Raw genomic sequence first — 19517 nt, 5'->3', positions numbered from 1 at the left:
TCCTTCTCAAAGAGAGCTTCTTCAATCATCTGATCTAAGGACCATCCCTCTCATGCCCATCTCTATCATGTTAATACAGTATCTTGCTTCTTGACATGACCTGCGAGCATGTTGTTTATTTGCTAATTCTCTATCTCTTGAGGCTGAAATGAACGCTTCACGGCAACCTGATTCCCCTAGGCCCTTCCCAGTACCTAGAAAAGAGCCTTACTCAGAGGAGCTTTTCAACTAATGCTTTTGAACGACAAAATTCCCATTTGAAGTTTTCCTTAGGAAAATTAAGGCCTTGATTTATTCTTTAAACCAATTCTCCTCTTTTCTTGATTCTTCTCATATACTCTGTAGTTTATACTACTTTATTTGAGCCATGACAAGACCAAGTACGTCACTGTAACCTGAGCCAGAGGTAGCCTTTGGCAGATTGAAATGGAGCTGGCAGGGCCTTGGCAATAAGCAATGTCACTGAGAGAGATCACACTCTGGAAATTCACATAAGCAGGTGACAGCCCTAACTGTGGTCCTAGTTCCACCTGGCTTGGGGGTCATCCAATGCTTGGTCATCTTTTTTGGCCTAATGGATCGGGATGTGAGGGCTGGCTCTGGTCTTCGAACTTGACACCTGCCTCCTCTTTTTGCCAAGTCTTCCCTATGTGGTCCACGTTAAACACTCAGGTTGAGACCTCAGGTGGAGGTGGAGGTAGGAGGTGGGAGGTGGAGGAAGTAGATGGTTCACTGGACTGGCTGGACAAAGACTGTCAAAGTCTAAAGACTTTCTTGCGGCTATATTTCTTTCTGGTCCTAAAAGCTAACGGTTCCCTTTTAATCAGGGTCTTATAGTCATTGGTGGTTTGACATTATTCATTAATTCACTTATTAAATTCATTCCTATTTCAACAACTATTTGCTTGAAGGCTATCATGTGCCAGGTACAATAGGAACAGAAGATATTTAGGTGAACAAAATAGGCAAGGTCTTGCTCATAGAGAGGGTACAGAGTAGGGAGGCAGGCAGGTACTGAAGCAATAAATAAAGAAGCAAGGCAGGTTCAGGGAGCTGGGGTTCTGAAGACAAGAAGACAAGATCTTGGAATGGAAAGTGACTGGGTATGTGGGGTGAAGCATGTTTCAGATGTGTTAGTCAAGAAGGTGACTTGTATGTTGAGAACAGTGAGTCTTGTGAGGGTCTGAAGAAAGCACATTTCAGGTAGACAGGAGCAAAAGCTAAATCCCTGGGAAGGCAGTGAGCTTGATGTGTCTGATAAAGAAAGTCAGGGTGGGTGAAAAATAGTAGATGAGAGAGAGAGGTATGTGGCGAGATTGGAGAGGTGGGAGGAAGAACCTGTGGGGCCTGCGGATCTTGGTACAGTATTGTCTCACTAATTTACTTCTAATAAGTTACCAGACTTCTGGGTTGTTAGATTGGAAAATCCATGGAAATAGAAGCTCTGTGTGGATGAGAACGCCATTTGTTATATTCACTGTTGTATTTCTAGCATCCTGCATTTTGCCTGGCACATGGTAGGAGCTCTTTGGGTATCTGTCAATGAGTGGATGATGTAAATGCCCAAACTTATTTTACAGAGCTCACCTCTCAGTTCCATATTGTTACTGATGTGCTGAGACCCTCAGAGAGGAGGAGAGCTGATAGGGATACCTGTCGCCCCTTCTCCCGTGGGCCAGTGAATGTGAGCGCATAAAAGAAAACGGGTTTTAGAGTTTGTGTGACTCAGTCATTCAGATTTTTGTGTTTTGAGCATTGCTTTAGCCTCTACATTTGCAAAGTTTGAACATTTACTTTTTATGGTGTGCATGGAACTGGAAAAAATTCCTTCTTGACCTTGCACTATTATTACTTTTCACTTTAGAAGTAGCTTTGAGGTGACGAGAATAATTTTCCCCTTTTCTATAGCACACTTTTGCTAAGAAATGCTTCAAAACTACATGGAGTATTTGGGAAAAGAGGTGCTACATAAATATATGAGAGTCACTGAAGCTGTAATCACCAGTAACAGGGACTTCCTACGCATAAACAAAACAAAAGCATACTTTCAAATTTCAATGCATGGGGTTAATAAGAGCAAGATAGTCTCATTACTGTTTATCCAGTTTGGCTTTTCTCTCCACCTACCAGCGGTTCTCAACCTGTGGGTCATGACCCCTTTGGGGGTCGAACGACCCTTTCACAGGGGTTCCCTAAGACATAACAGTAGCAAAATTACAGTTATGAAGTAGCAATAAAAATAATTTTATGGTTGGGGGGTCACCAGAACACAAGGAACTGTATTAAAAGTTGTGGCATTAGGAAGGTTGAGAACCACTGGCCTAGCCAGTGGTTCCCATTTAGGAGAGCCAAGATGGGTTATGCCACACCTCCCAATATCATGGCCAATTTGCCACTGCTAATCCCAGACTGGTGGGGAGAAGTAAGTCATCTCTGTTCAAGCTTTTGTCTTATAGAAGCAGAGACAGGATGCTCTACTCTTTGTCTCTGTCCCCTAATTCTTCAATCTAAAATTAAGTACTAATTTATAGGAGTTGGAAAGAAAATATAATGTAAAATATAGCTTGAGTTTTCTCTACTGAGACACCTGGATATGGCACTTACTACAATCTACCAACGAGACTATTTGATATTAGAAGTTTATCGTTCTTTTATTTTGTGAGAGAAAAATCTTTATTTAGTTCATACAGAGTATTGGGCACTTTCCTATATTGGGGATACAAAGGTGAATCAAACTTTCTATTCTTGATGAAGTCATGGGCAATTAGGTGTTATTTATTAGAAGGATCTTTTTAAATGAGGTTTTCTCTTATAAAAGGGTCACACAGACTGGTATTATAGTATTATAGTATAATATTATAAGGAGAATAAGTGGCTTTGATTCTTTGATGTTAAAAAGAAGAAAATGTCTCTCTTCCCCCTCCCCCATGGTAAATTGAATCCAGCAACTAGCAATATATTCTTTAGAGTAAATTTAAAATGAGTTCACTGTCTGGCTTCAGAACATATTAATTTTGTGGCCACAGAAAAGTTACTTAATCTTTCTGAGCCATGGTTTCTGTGTGTGAATAATGTGAATAATAAAGTGTATCTACCTTGCAAACTTTCGTGAGGGTCAGAGATCATTTTAACTTTGCATACCTGCCATGTAGTAGATTCTCAATTAAATTCTAGCCATCATTAGCATCAGCATTATTCTGTTACATTTCAAAACTTCATTTACTTCTTAGTTTTGCTAGGAAGCCCTTAGGCAAAACATCTTTCCTTTTCATTCATTCTAGAATCTACAACATTGAAAAAGGATTGCAGTTTTGAAAAATATGTCAGTAATCTTAATCATACTAATAAACATACATGTTATATCCATGGCATTTTAAAGTTATACTCCAAATCATAATTCAGAATTTATAAAAGTTAGGGAACATTACTACATCAATAAATAGTCAAAGAAAAACTCTTATCATTAGAAAACCTGTTAATAAAAAAGTGTTTCATGCCCGGTTGGTGTGACTCAGTGGATTGAGCCTTGTCCCATGGACTGAGAAGTCCCAGTTCGATTCCCAGTCAGGGCACATGCCCAAGTTGTGGGCTCAATCCCCAGTAGGAGCTCTGCAGGAGGCAGCCCTTCAATGCTTGTCTTTCACATTGATCTTTCTCTCTATCCCTTCCTTTCTCTCTAAAAAATCAATAAAAACATTTTTTGAAAGTGTTTCATTGTCTATTTCTGCTTTCCTTAAACAAAAATTTCATATGTCTCATGGCTTGTAGATCTTGTCTCCACTAGATAGCAAGAATGAAACTGGCTGGATGTTGTACAGGGGCTGCCCAACCTGGCTGGGCACCTGACTCAGCTAGGGAGTTTTTCTTTCAAAATACATACTTAGAGTTCCAACTCCATCCTTCCATCAGAATTTCTATGACTGGGCTCCAAAATCCGTATCTTTTAAAAGTTCCCCTACTTAATTCTTGTGGCCAACAGATTTTAAGATCATTCCCTCCTCCTTGGGTTTATGCTTTGTGTAATCTCCTCCCCTTGAGAATGGATAGGAACTGTGACTTGCTTCTAACCATCAGAATCCACCAAAGATGATGGGTGATAGACTTCATGATTATCTTACATGAGATTATAACTTCTGCTTCAGCTACTAGGCTCTCATCCTTGCTGCTTGCTGCTGGTGTGCTGTGAAATAGCCTATAAGAAGTCCACAAGGCCTTTGGCCAACAGCTAGTAATATGGAGCCCTTAAGTCTAATAGCCTACAAGGAACAAAATCATGCCAACAACCATGTGAGCTTGGAAGCAGACCTCTTCCTTGTCGGGCCTCCAAATGAGAACACACCTCTGACCAACCCTTTGATTGTAGCTTTACAGAGGACTCAGCTAATCCGTTCCTAGACTTCTGACCCACAGAAATTCGGAGTTGCTAAATGTGTTGCTACAAGCAGCTAAGTTGGTGATTATATTGCTTATTATGCAGCAGCATAACCAATACAGCTCTGAAGTGTAGTCAGGGTTGGGAGTCAGTGCTGTATAGAGCATAGTTAGAGCAGAAGTAAGCTCGATGTTTTAGCTCACAATTTTTAGTAACTACTCATGAATTCTGATGGTGATGATGATTTATGATGATGATGGGTTTTTATAATGTTCCTTGGAGACTGGCAGTTGCATAACTCTGGCTTATTTAACTTCTGGACTCAGTGGCCACATCTACGTGGAAAAATCATAATTCATTAGGACCTAAAATTTCAGTAGACTTTACTTGCCCTCTCCAATGATCATGGGTCTATTCTTTTGGAATGTGGAATCCCCCAAAAGCCTATTGATAACATAAAACTAAGTATCTCTCTTGTGTCCAGAAGTCCTGGACAGTGAATTTAGCTAGTAATGAGATGAATCATTGGATAGCAGGGAGTCTCCAAAGACTTCCTGTAGTTGGTTTTTCTCCCTAGAAAAATAATCTTAATATCATCAAAGAAAATTCAGTCATGTGGAAGGCAAAAGCCATACTTGATTATTAATATTAAATATCATGTTTATATTGAGAAAACTAAGTAATACAAATCTGATTTTATTTAAATATTGTCATCTTAATTAAAGTTAATACTAAATATCACTCCTTTGACTCAGAGTTTTTAAAGTCTTTACATTTTCATTATCATTTCCATTTTGGAAATGAAGAGTCTGTGATTCAAAGTGGTTGTTAAAATAGTTTCTACTAGAATAACAAATAGTTCAGAATCCAGATAAAGAGGCAGGTCCATTGATTCTTATCCTGTGCTTTCTCCCCACTAGATAGTCTGCCTTTAATTGTTCACCACAGCATCAGGTCAGGCCTATTTCTTGGTGTGTAATAAATTATAAAATATAATTTATAATAAACACATGGTATAGGTTTGAATAGGTAGCCAGAATTTATATACTCTAAAGACTAGAAATATTCATGGAGTTGTTATGAGAATATTATATAGAAACTAAAAGCTGTATAAATGTTTATGAATGTGAAGAGCTTATTTGTTTCGACTTCTGGTTCAGTATTATTTACTAATGACAATACATTTCCTTAAGCAGCTAGAGAGCAATACAAGTTTTGCCATCTTTGAGCTTCCTGACTCAATGCAGCTGATAAATGAGGCCTAGGAAGTTTCCAAAGCCCCGAACAATGTTAAAGTCCACCTCTTTTATGATCAAGCGATCTTTTTAGCTTTAATTGGAAAAATAAATCATTGTAAAAAGATAATCTCGTCACATGGAAACCAGAAAGGTGCAATATCCACGATTCGAATTACCAAAAAATCGCCCCGAGCACCAGGATAGAGAGCAAATAACACAGTTGTTTTTTTGTTGTTGTTGCTGCTGTGGTTGATGGTGAGAGAGAAGTAAGCTTAAGGAAATACCTTGTTTTAAAAATAAGAGGGCAACATAAACACACTTAATAGAAAAATGACTGGCCTTGAGACGAGGGCTGTTTTATAAGAACAGAACTAGAAGGTTTTGAAATCCTTTCCCACATCTTTTTCTGTTTCATCCAGTTGCTTATTTCATGATGAACCTGCCGGTTGTTCACACCCTTTCTTTCTTTCCTCTTCTTTTATTCAATTTTTGATCGTATGAAAAGCACAGGGATAACTACTAAAGTTAGTGTTTTGCTTTGCGGCATGAACATACGTAAAAGTAGTTTAGATATAGTTGATAATGAAAAGTTGTTTCTCTAATAGTTTATTTCCAATGGAGCTTATTCTTAGCTTACTCAAAAGAAGCAAATTTATCTCTTTAAACCAATATTTAATGTGGATTATTATGCCACTAAGACCTGGGTGAATTAAAAATATGCAAAGTGCAAGACTGCAAATTAGTGGGGAAAAACCTCTTCCATTGGAAACTCACACAATCATATGCACATACACACATACACACACCCACACACCCAATTAAGATTCTTGGCCATGTAGATTTATGACATTTAGATGTTTTGTTCCCCCTGATTTGAAAATAAAGAAGAATGTCCCTAGAATCTTCCTTTAATTTAAAAATATATATATATATATATATATATATATTTGAAAAACATGTCTAAAATTCTGATAAGCAAGAGTTTCTTTCAGTTTCAAGAAGTGATTAGAGCCCAGCTGGTGTGGCTCAGTGGACTGAGTGTCGTCCCTTAAACTGAGAGGTCCGGTTTGATTCTCAGTCAGGGCACATGCCTGAATTCTGGGCTCTATCCATAGTAGGAGGCATGCAGGAGGCAGCTGATTGATTGATGTTTTTCTCTCACATCAATGTTTCTGTCTCTCTTTATAAAAAAAATCAATAGAAATATATATACATATATGCATACATATATACCTACATACATACATATGTGTGTGTGTGTATTTTTTTTTTCAGAAATGATTAGAGGGAATGTTTGTTATTATTACTAGGCACCACCAGTCTGGAAAATTCCCAGCCTGTTCTTTCTGCAATGCTTCATGCCTCTCCCATTGGCTCATGGGTTTGAGAAGCTTCATAGTTGCTATTTTATGAAAAGGAAGCCAGTCTTTCTTGTCCCCTTTTTACAAGGTGAAAGAGAATGTCTAAGTAATACCACAGAGTCTGAACTAAATTTAGAGTTGGGGCAGTAAGCCTAGATGTGCAGCTCAAACCAGATTGTTGATGTGAGGAGGAGGAGGAATTCAGCCTGGTGGGATTTCCAAGACCCACTGACAAAAGTTCTCAAGACAGTTATGCAGTATCCTTCGTGTTGAAGTCTGTCCTTTGCAAAAGTACCCAGATACAAGAATATCATCAGGTCACAGATCATTCTGAAGAATCAACTCAGTGTCACAGGCTGATGACAGGTTGACATCTAAGGTCATGGACCATCGTTCTTTGGGGGATGCCCCCATAGAGTGAAAGAGTTGCATCAGCAGAATGTCACTGACAGCTGTCACCAAACACACCAAACAGGGCAGAGCACTGCTCGCTAATGCACCAATAGCCCAGTAAATTGAGAATCCTGATGCCTTTCCTAAAGGCTGCAATGGAATACTGTGTTAAAGCCATTACTTGGTCCAAACATAGATATATAAAGCCCTACAGAGAACAGCAGTGCCAGGCTTATTCATAACTACAATGCTTGATATTTTCCCAGGCATCTTTCTTGAACAGTTTTAGCCAATCTCCTGTGACGGCACTTGTCACTCACCAGTACCAGAAAGCAGGTGTAAACAGAAAGTCACAAACAAATGTGTGTAGCACAAAAATACTGATCTCTATTTTTATAAAGAAGTAATCAACAGTTAAGGAATAAAAAATGCCAAATGATGGCAGTCCTCTTCAACATAGGCTCCGAGTCAGAGACCTGGCCATCTAGCTTCCTCACTTGCTCTACGATCTTAGGACAATGTTTAACACCTTTGAGCCTCAGTTTCCTCATCTTCCTCATCTTTAATATGGAGACAGTAACAGCACCTATTCTACAGGATGGTAGTAAGGATTAAATTATATAAGTAAAGCAGTTACTATAGCACCTGCTACATAATAAGTTATGAAAATGTTATAATGCCATTTATAACAATAACTATTATTATTACCACCATTTCCAGTTATAGTTAGAAAGTGCTTTTCAAAAGTGATCACTTTGAGTTTAACTTGTATGCCATCTGATCTGGAAGTGTAATAAAGGTATACAAGTCCTACCGATTTAGTGAGTCAAACAAAAAACTGAAACAAATTGAATCATTCAACTGGTGTATTTAGAATTGCTGATGATTATAGCATTCAAGAAAGTTAGTGAAATACATAAATTGCAACTGAGCTGCTCTTGAAAATCCCCCAAATCATTTCTCTTTTGTCTAGCCTAATGTTGAGTAAAGATGGTTCATTTTAAACATATACTTAGAGCCTTCTAACAAGGAAACATTGTGGAATATGAACATGGAAGAGATAAAAGGTGAAAACAAAGAGGGTATGCCCAAATCGTTCATGTTCCATCTCTGAATATAAAAAAGAATGCATTGCATTCACATACCACTTTATGCTTTTCATGGAATTATAACCACATTGACACTATTTCTTTACACACACACACACAGAAGGGTGGCCATGATGAACACATTCAGCCTCTTTGTACGCCAGCACTGATTCTCTTCTAAGTCAGAAATTCTACCTGAGACCAGGGTATAGATGGAGGAGAAGGTTATGGGGCCACTGCAAAAACTTCATTCAAAGGATAATCTGATTGGCAACATTTGAGAAAGGCTGGTATATGCATTTCTTTTATCATCTAATTAAAAAAACTCCACAACACTACTTGGACAAAACCACCAGTATTAAAGGTCCTAATGTAGCATAATTTGTGTTGAGTGCGTTGCATTCTGACAGTGCTATAAACCAGGAAGACAGTTTACTGACAATTCTGTGCTACCAGATACCAGCTCAGGCCTCTGCCCAGCTTTATGTTGTCAACTCTTATGGAAACATGAGCAGCTACACAGCCTCACAGGACGCTGAAGTTTGGATTGCAAAAGATGAGATGGACAGATTTTATATTTTCACTGCAGATTTATTTATTTTTTTGCCTTTCTAAACTGCTGAGCATATTTTTTTTTTCAGGCAGGAAATGCAACTAGTGTTTGTTTCTACCATGGCTTCTGTTTTGAGATTTCTTCTTTGTAGAAGAAATGTGTTGCCCAGCTGTCTAGAATTCCAATCAGGATATAGTTTCAGTATGAAATACATTGCAAAAGTAATTTTAGCTGGTTATAAACAGGAATGAAAATAAGGCCGGGCTATTTTGTCTAATTTTTACCCACAGAGAGGGCACTCTGGGTTAGTCTAATGGGGCCAATATGAGTAACTGAGGTGAAATTTTGTTCTGTTTCTTTGCCCAGGAAGGAGAGTAATTGTGAAAGGCAAAGATTCCCATTGGTGAGCAAACAGAGTTGTGGAGATTGTCAGTTATAAAGATTCTCAGAAATGAGTCATGTGGCTACTGGTCAAAAGTACTTCAGTCAACACTTAACGGTGGTTCAACCCAAGCTGAACTACTGGAGAGTTTAATGATTCTCAGTAATACCATGTCTATGTGCAACACACACACATATTAGTCAATAAATACTAATTAAGAATCCCCTCTATGGAGACTCAGGGTTACTACAGGTTAATCGAGGAAGATTCAAGAATGATTCAGGTCTTACCTTACTAGGTGGATAGAGTTCTGTTAAGAGGCAGATCTTTCCATCAGTAGCCTATCTTTTCATTCCAAGACTTTAAGATTTTAATATTTGTAAAATATATTCACTAAGTACATGTCATAATATTCTCTCCAAAAGATGCCATTGTATCTCTGGTTCTTGTAAGAAATAGAATTTTAGAAGTTACATGAGTATGTACTATAGTAAATTCAATTACCCAGAGAAAGAGGAAACCAGGAGGGAATTATTTATAATCTGGACCTTGAAGAATAAGGTGAAATCTACCAGGCAAGACACTTGTTTATGTGGGGCGGGAAAGAAACCATGACGATATGGAAAGTAGAGGGAAGAGCGTGTGCAAAGACATTAAGTGTACAACAGCATGAAATATGGGAGTACAGATGGAAATGTACTGCGAAGGAAATTCAGAGGATCTGAGGCTAGCTAGAAGTTAGGTGGGAAGCCAAAGTGTGAAGACTGTGAATTCTCCCAAAGGCAGAGACACCATTGACTGTTTTGAAGTGAACGGAAAACTTACATGTATTAAACGCCTACCATGAGTCTGTTATGTTACTAAGGGAATGCAACATGTTTTCTCGTTTAGTTCTCACAGATGTTTCCAAGGCATTTCCCACCCCACCCCCTGTGTCCCACCCCCACCTTTACTGATAAGAAACAGTGCAGAGAGGTTAAACAAAATGCCAAGGACACATGTCTGATTTTAAACCTATGAACTATCTACAACACCATTACAATGTTTTAGTGTCCTTATTTTTCTTTAACATGTCTATGTTTTTATTTTCTATTTTAATTCATAGTTTTTCTAATAAATATTTTATTGTACTTATACCACAAAACAATGAAATACGTCTCTCAATATATTTGTCAAAAATTTCTTGTATTGGTAACACTTTTTCTATGTATACTTATACATACTTGTTCTGAAAAAATACTGTTGTATAATCTGCTTTTCCATTTATAGTCTTTTAAGAGAACTTTTAGATTTCCAGAAGAACTGAACAGAAGATACAGAGTTCCCATATATCCCTCGTACTCTTCCCCTTACCTTGTTGCCCTGCACCCCCGCACCCAGTTTTCCTTACTATTAACATATTGCATTAGTGTGGTACACTTGTTACCACTAATGAGCTAACATTAATACTTTATTATTAACTGAAGTCTACAGTTTACATGAAGTTTCACTCTTTGTCTTGGGTATTATATAGAATTTCACAAACGTGTCCAGTATTCACTAAACAGAATAATTTCATGGCCCTAAACAGCCCCGGTGTTCACCTGTTCATCCCTCCTTCCCCTCAGATCCTCTGCTGACACTGAACTTTTACTGTGCATAATTTTGCTTTTTCCAGATTGTCATACAGTTGGGATAATTTAGTATGTAGCCTTTTCAGGCTGTTCTTTCACTTAGCAATATGTATTTAAGGTTCTTCCAAGTCTTTTTGTGGCTTGATAGCTCATTTCTTTTTATCACTGAATAATATTCCATTATATGGATGTGCCACAGTTTGTTTATCTACTCATGTATTGGAGGTCATCTTAGTTGCTTTCAAACTTTACCGATTATAAATAAAGCTGCTGCAAAAATTCGTGTGCAAGTTTTTTGTGTGGACATAAGTTTTGCACTCATTTGGGTAAATGCCAAGGAGTGCAATTGCTGTGTATTATGGTAAGAATATCCATACTACATGCAAACATAATAAAATATGTTTATTTTCATAAGAAACTGCCAAACCATCTTTGAAAGTGGCTGTACCACTTTGTATTTCCCGGCAGTGGGAGTAAGTTCCTGTTGTTTCACATACTTCCAGTATTTGGAGTTGTCAGTGTTTCAGATTTTAGATATTCTAATAGCTGTGTAGTGGTATCACATTATTGCTTTAATTTGCAGTTCTTGAATGATATATGCAATTTCTAATTTTTAATTCCTTTACTTATCTATTATATATCTTTCTAACATCTGTGATTTTGACTCTTACATTTTCTACCATTTATTTATTTATTTATTTATTTATTTATTTAATCCTCACCTGAGGACATTTTTCCATTTTTTGTTCAGGTAGAGTGGGAGGGAGAGAGAGGAACAGAGAGAGAGAGAGAAACATCGACGTGAAAGGGACACATCGAGTGGCTGCCATCCACACGACCAACTGGGGCCGGGGACAAACTGCAACCAAGGTACGCGCCCTTAGCGGGAACCGAACCCGGGTCTCTCAGGACCGCAGGCCAATGCTCTATCTGCTGAACCAAACTGGCCAGGGCTATCATTCATTTATTTATCAACATATATTAAATGTCTACTTATGCCAGTAACACTTTTTTTTTTTTAATCCTCACCTGAGTATATTTTTTTCCATTGATTTTTAGATAGAGTGGAAGGAAGGGAGGGAGAGAAACATCAATGTGAGAGAGACACACCAAATGGTTGTCTCCCACATGACCCGGACCAGGGTCAGGGATCAAACCTACAGCCCAGGTATTTGCCTTTGACTGGGAATTGAACCCAAGACCCTTCGGTCCAAGGGCCGATGCTCTAATTGCTGAGCCAAACTGGCCAGGGAACCAGCAATATTTTTAGAAATTAGGTTATTTTTCTTTCTTTTACTCTTTTATTATTCTCTTCTCCATTTTTAGTTTGTCATATTCCTCTCATTATTTATTTCACATAAACTGTTAGTTGGTCCCTCTATTCTATTTATCTTCATGTAAACTATCATTTACTTCTCTGGCAATAATTGTTTATTTTCTTTAACTTTCCCTTTCTCCATTCAAAACATGTATCATTATACATTCACAATGCCTGCAGCACAGAATCTGAAATATTGGTAGAGACAAAACCACTGAAAACATGTCTGAAGTGAAGAAATCACTTACCTTGGTTGACGATAAATCTTAGTTTCTGTATTGTTGCCAGATTGCCACTAACTCGATATATTCCATCAACATCTAGACCTGAAAATAAAAAAAAGCACATTTTATATTTGCTGTTATAAAACCTGGGATGGCAAAAAAATATTAATAAATATGGAAAGAAAGAGAGCAATAAATCAAACATCTCTTCCTCACAGAGAAAACACATTTCCATGTCCAAGCAGTCCTCAGTATTTTTAAACCCAAAAGACTAATCGTGAAGTTCTGTGACAGTTAATGATCAACAAATCTGAGTCTAGTTGAAGCATAGAAGAGCAGTAGGTAGCATGGGATTTCGAAGTATAGTAAGATTCATTTCCAAGGAAAACATAGGCATAGGCATAAAATTGGGGATGGGAGGGTGTCAGGGAAGGAGAACCTTCATGTATTATTGCCCCTTATTGGAAAGATAGAATAATCCAAGGTGTTTGTGAAGTATTCTTCCCTCCTTCCCTCCCTCTTACACTTCCTCCCTCCCTCCCTTCCTTCCTTTCTTCCTTCCTTCTTATCTCTCTCCTTTCCTTGTCTCTTACTTTCTCTTTTAACCCTCTCTTCCCTCCCTCCAGTTTCTATCCTGTCCTGTTCTAGTCTATTCTCATTTTCCAGTGTCACTAATAGCATAACATGTATTGGTCTGATTGTTTCAAACTGAAGGATACGTTTTTTATCCCAGATATATAATCAGTTTGATAAACTCTAGGATATTAGAGTTTATAGTATATTACATGTTCTGAGGTACTCCATTATTTGAGGAAAAACATAAAAATAAATCCTTGACAAAATGGTGAAATTAGTTTCAGATTATTTCAAAACTGGTTTTCTATAATTCAAAATAACTTATGCTAGCAATGGCTTTGGATGATCAACTACTTGCTTTCCACAATCTATGGTATCATGTAGTTATTTCCAATACTAAGTTATCACAAAGATGCAGAAGCAGGAAAACGAAAAGAGAAACACTTTCAAACACTATCACTGTCCCTAAACAGGTTGATAATATAATTTTAATGTTAAGAGCATATGTATTCCCTGATGTGTCTCTGCCCTTAGAGACGCCTGGGTGAATTACCAGCCAATGTAGAAGTCCCTATCTCAGCAAGTTCTGCACGGTGGTGCAGCACCATGTTTGAACATTGTAATTCACAATCGTAAGTATTAAATAAATTGCTAGAAATTATTGTTATAGTGTAACAGAATAAAGGCTTTATAAAGCTCTTTACTGACATAAAATGAGTTTCTTAATTGCTGCAACATCTCTGTTTTTACATAATTTATTGTCGTAAATATCTGTCATTGTGCAAAATATTTCATCAGTGGATTAGGGTAGAATCACCCGGCATGTAACACTGGTATTACTGACATAATTTAAAACAATAATTCATTATTTTAATTTTACTTATTGTTATTACTTTGTAATCACTCATTTTTATAAGACTTCATCTTTTTTTAGGGAAGTTTTCGGTTTATAGCAAAATTGATAGGGAGGTACAGAGATCTCCCACACAAGCATAGCCTCTCCCATGATCAACATTCCCCCACCAGAGTAGCACATTTAGTACAACTGGTGAACCATACTGATACACCATAATCATTCAAAGTCCACTTTCACATTATGATTCAATCTTGCTATACATTCTATAGTTTTGAACAAATGCATAATGACATATATCTACCATTATAGCATCATGGAAAGTATATTCACTGCCTTGGAAGTTCTTGTGTCCTACCTATTCATCCTCACGTGGGTTTTTACTCTTCCATGTAATAAACTATAGAATAACTTGGGATAATGTCATTAAAAGTGGAACAGTTATTAGCAAATTTATTAAGTGGTGTGTTTTATAATTCTAGAACAGTGGTTCTCAACCTTCCTAATGCTGCGACCCTTTAATACAGTTCCTGATGTTGTGGTGACCCCCAACCATAACATTATTTTTGTTGCTACTTCATAACTGTAATTTTGCTACTGTTATGAATTGCCCTTGGAAATATGTGTTTTCTGATGGTCTTAGCTGACCCCTGTGAAAGGGTCGTTTGACCTCCAAAGGGGTTGCAACCCACTGGTTGAGAACCGCTGTTCTAGACTAATCTAATAATCAATGACCAAGTCTCTGTCCTTTCCTGAGAACTATGACTATGTGAGGAATTGGAATAAGGTTGGACACCTATTAGTGTGGAGTGAAAGTGTCTAAGACGTATACATTAATAAAATCAAATACATTCTATTTCCTGATGCACAAAACAGCTCCATTAATCAAAGGTACTCCAGTTAGTATGTTCACTGTACATTTGGCAACTTAAAGGTGACAAGTATCCTAATTAAAATTTTTCTAATATTTGATTCCTAGTTTTGGTATAGAACAATGTTGGTCTTCAATTTATGCACATATACCCAGAACTTTATAATTTATTAAGCTTTCTTTCTTGCTTTGTCATTAGATTCTATTTGGTACTTAATTTTAAATAGGTAATAGATTTTAAAAATATTAAATCTTAGCAATCAAGTAAGTGTGTCCCTTTCAAAGATTTCCCTGTTGGGAGTAGGCTTAATTTTTCTGAACATGTGGCCATGAAAGAAAATACTTTGGAATTCCCTAAAATCACCTTTTGATGCTCCGTATTATCTATAGAAAATGTTCATGATGGCAGGTTTGGGGACTTCGGTAATAGTTTTGGATTTGGAAGTAGTCTAAGACCATTCAGAACTGCACATGGTGAATATTGTCATCTTGCTCATCGACACAAAGTTTGACCAAATGAAAGTATCCCTGATGGTTTCCTTTAAGTATCAGTTACTCTGAAGGAATTTGGGAAACAGAAAATTTTGGAAAATAAAAACATGAATGGGATCCATAAGTCTATATGCTCCAAATGAGAAAATTTAATACGTTTTTTTTAAAAAGAATTAGTAAAATTAGCCCTGTGTAAAATAATAATTAGAGATGAAATGTCAGCATCTATTACAATAAAAATTAGAAAATTTACTATATATACTTTTATAATTAATTTTTGTTTTCCTAGTTAGTTGAATCCTTATCAGAGATTAATAGTAAATGAAATTACTTGAATTCCAACACATTATAATTATAAATAAAAACTCTTCTTAAACCTCATTTTAATATGCATCTCTCTTCATATGAGATATAATGTTGAATGTTTTTCTATTTGGAAGCTAGGACTCTTCCTTTTCTAATATTATTTTATATGTTATTGAAATGCACATATTGTCTAGAGTTAAACACTGAATTTCAATTAATGAAATTCTTCAGTATCCCAAATCTTTCTTTTTCTCTTCTATAAATGTAAAGTTATAACATAAGAAGTGCCCTTCTTGGTCTTTCATAAATTTTAGTGGAATTTTTTTTTTTTTAAGTTCGGTAATCAAAAACAGTTGAAAAAGCAGTATGGGTTAGATATATTATGTATGAGCAATTGAAAAGCACTATACTGTTTAAACAAAGCAGCCTCATCCTAAATTAATAACCCAATTTTCTTTTGGGATAAAAGGAGGGAGAGCTGGGAATGACGACAGGGAGGGTAACTCACACCAGTGCCACCACTGTGGTTGTAGAACCAAGTCACAGCAGAGAAATTGCTTTGTGGCTTTACATAAAAACCAGAAAGTAAAAGGGAGTAAAGCAAAACATATTGGATGCAATTTGACTCTAACTTGACACAACTTCAAGCCCTTTAGATTCAGAGATATCAATACTATTTATCTCATGAGGGATAACAGTCTCTGACATTAGTGGCTCCCGCTTTAAATGGCTCATGCTCCCCTGCTATCATACTTTTTAAATTACAGAAATAGAGTGAAAATGACAAAGTACATATTAAAAAGGAGCGTATTACATTTTGCAAAATAATCTGGAACATATCAGTGAATTTTAGCAGTTATAAATTATATAGGGACCGTCTTGAAGTTGATTAGCTTTCCCCTGAGTGGCTCACAGAATGGCAAACCCAAAGTCCTGGAAATATTACCCAAATTACAATGACTCACGTGCCATCCTCTTTTTGCTCCACGAACTTTAAAAGTTATGCCAAACCAAACCAATGTAAATTGATGGATTTGGACATCCTTTTCATGACCACATTCTCCTTGTTGGATTGGAAACTACTTATTTTGGAAATATAATTAGGCCTCTTATGATTTTTAAATGAGCAACGTCTTCAAGGTATCCCTGTTGTACTTTGGTGATGTTTGGAGAAAAATTACTTTGAGAGGTCCTTCTTTCAAGAAAATACTATGACTGTAAATGCTGACAGGAATTTTGCCTGTTATGCTAAAAATATTTTGGGAACACGATGAAACTAAGTCATTTTATATTCTTTAAAAAATCAGACCAGCATCAACGGCAGCAATGAAATGTCTCTGAAGAAATCCACATTCACAAACTGCGGATTTTGTTCATCATCAGGTGACCTTCTTAAGTTTCAAAATAGTGTTTCCCATTGACAGGTATCCTCAGGTATCACTAGGGGATTTTCAAAAGTGTTTCCACCCTTTTTTCCTGAAGAAGTGTAGACTAGAATAGACACACAATTAGGAGTTATTAGACCAAATCGTGGTCTAAACCCAATGGAAAGAATGTAGCTGTCATGAGTAATTCCCACCATCAATTTAAGACACTTTCCAAAAAGAAATCTAAGAGCCCGGCACTGTTTCCAGAGTTGACTGGCTTATCTGCCAAAATATGGGCAGTTGCTAACAATGCAGATGAGCCTGTTAAAAATAGGTGCAAACTGTGGATTAGGTAACATTCTTGGTAGCACAAATGAAGGATAAATCAGGAAGATGTGGAGTTTGAGCCTGGTTTCGGGGTGTGCCCCCACAGCCTGCTTGTTTTTCTAGAACACACACAAAAAAATGCATCTGAACCTCTGGAGTCTGAAATGTGGGCTGGGAAATGTGTACAAACAGTCCCTCTCTTGAGATTTATGGCACTTCCTAATTCCCAGGAGGCCAGAGCTACCGCAGGAACAGTCATTCTCGCAGTGCTTTGGTCTGCTTTCCCCTCTGGCGAGAGCTAGTGAGCACAGGAACGCCCAGCCTGCCCCCAACACGCCTGCACACTCGGTCTGTCTTGTTGAGGGTCGTGCTTGGGTTCCGAGCTTCACATGAGGGAAGGTTTTGCGCATTCTGAATGACACATGTTTCCTTCTTTAAAATTAGTGTTTCCCAATCTTTTATTGCTGATTTAACTGTTGACACACTTTAAACTTAATGCCTGAGAGTACCGGATAAAACTGGAGTCTCTTTCTAAATTTCACTTCTACTCTGTGTCAACGGCTGGTGTTTATGATGGATCTATGGCTGACTTAACTATGACTAGTTTCTTGTGAGATGCCTATCCTTCAGGAATAATTATCTTACGAAACACTTGACACAATTTTGATCTTCAAACAAGAATAATTTTATTCTATGTAAGACCTATGACTGTATAGTAAATATTTTAAGTAGATTTTTTTTAACCATACGTTAATGTACTTCCTTGGTAAAAATGAAAATTAAACCACATAGAAGAGTATAAGATGAAAACCAACTAATACTTTATCCTGCAGTTGATAGTCATTGTTAGCAGTTGTGTCTTAGTTTTTTTGTTGATGATTTTATGTTAGTGTCATTTTTCTGTTTATTAATTTATTAACTTTGAATGGTATTTGTTGACTCACTATTAGAAAGGATAGAGTTTAGTGATAGTTACTACCACTTATCCATATATCCTCTTTCTTTTTGTTATTATTAGTTACATTTGTCTATTTCTATATTTTAATATATCAAATTACCTTTTGATATTAAAAAATAAGGAACTTGGTTTATTTTCCTTCCCTTTCTTTTCTTCCTCATCATTTCCAATTTCATTCTTCATGTTATTGCTGCTTGTAGTTGCAGATTTATTTTACTTTATTCTTTAAAAATATTTTGTGACTTATCTATGGGTTAATATTAGTCACTATTTTTTTAAAGGTCTGTGATTGAATTTAACATCAAAATGTTGTTCAACAAAGGAGATCTCTCGAAAGTCAAAGCCTACTGTGTCTTCTTCTTCGCCCTTTTTAGGTTATGTATATTTTCAAATTATGCCCTGCCCAATACAACTTTCTGTGATGATGAATATGTTCTATATATTAGCTATCCAAGCCAGTAGTCACTGGCCACATATGGCTGGCTGCTGAGCACTTGAAATGTGGTTAATGAAACTGAGCAACTAAATTTTTCTTTTATTTAATTTTAAATAACAACCACATGTGGCTTATGACTACCACATTGGACAGTGAAGCTCTAGGTCAGAGTCAACTACTGTTCCTTTCTTGTATTCCACTGTTATTCTCTCTCGAATTTATTTTTAAGAGTTCTTTTCTCATAAAAGTATGTAATTAGTAAGTTTTCCCTACTTCTTCCATCTCGATGGCTGTTTTCTGTTGTTTCGTAATTAACTGCTGATTTGAATATTTATTTGAGTTTCATAATCTTTTACTTTTCTAGTTTGGGAAAATAATGGTCCCTTATCTTCTAGCACTGCTGCTCTTGGGGCTGATACCAAATTGATTTTTGATGGTTTGTGGGGAATTTGCTTTGCCTCTCAGGATTAAATATATATATATATATATATATATATATATATATATATATATATATTTGTTTTTAAACTTATGGAAGTAAAATTTCACTCAGATATACCCACATCTATGCTCTTTCCATGAGAAAACACTTTCTTATCCTTCCCTCTATTGTCTCTCTTCTCTACATGGAGAACTTCTTTAGAATAAACATTGTTCAAATATCAGATTACACATATGATTGAACAACCAAGTTAATTAAAATAAATAATATTCATGAGTGTTTCTGCATTTGAACACATCTCTCTTCCCTCTCTTAACTGGCTTTGATCTCTAATGAACAGGCTGAAT

The 19517-nt window shown here is 36.6% G+C and overlaps 1 protein-coding gene across 2 annotated transcripts in view; it reads right to left on the bottom strand.

Annotated features, from left to right (window-relative positions):
- Window positions 1-19517, bottom strand: part of ARHGAP15 (Rho GTPase activating protein 15) — a 618649-nt gene that overhangs the window by 188314 nt on the left and 410818 nt on the right. For both annotated transcript variants that reach the window (XM_036253427.1, XM_036253428.1), the window contains one exon: window positions 12567-12644. In XM_036253427.1, coding sequence (XP_036109320.1) covers window positions 12567-12644 — 78 coding nt within the window. The remainder of the gene's footprint in view (window positions 1-12566; window positions 12645-19517) is intronic.

This window comes from Molossus molossus, unplaced genomic scaffold, assembly GCF_014108415.1.
Source record: "Molossus molossus isolate mMolMol1 unplaced genomic scaffold, mMolMol1.p scaffold_m16_p_11, whole genome shotgun sequence".
NCBI classification, from domain to species: Eukaryota; Metazoa; Chordata; class Mammalia; order Chiroptera; family Molossidae; genus Molossus; species Molossus molossus.
Note: the sequence above shows the minus strand (reverse complement) of the source record. Positions and strands in the feature narration are given on the sequence as shown.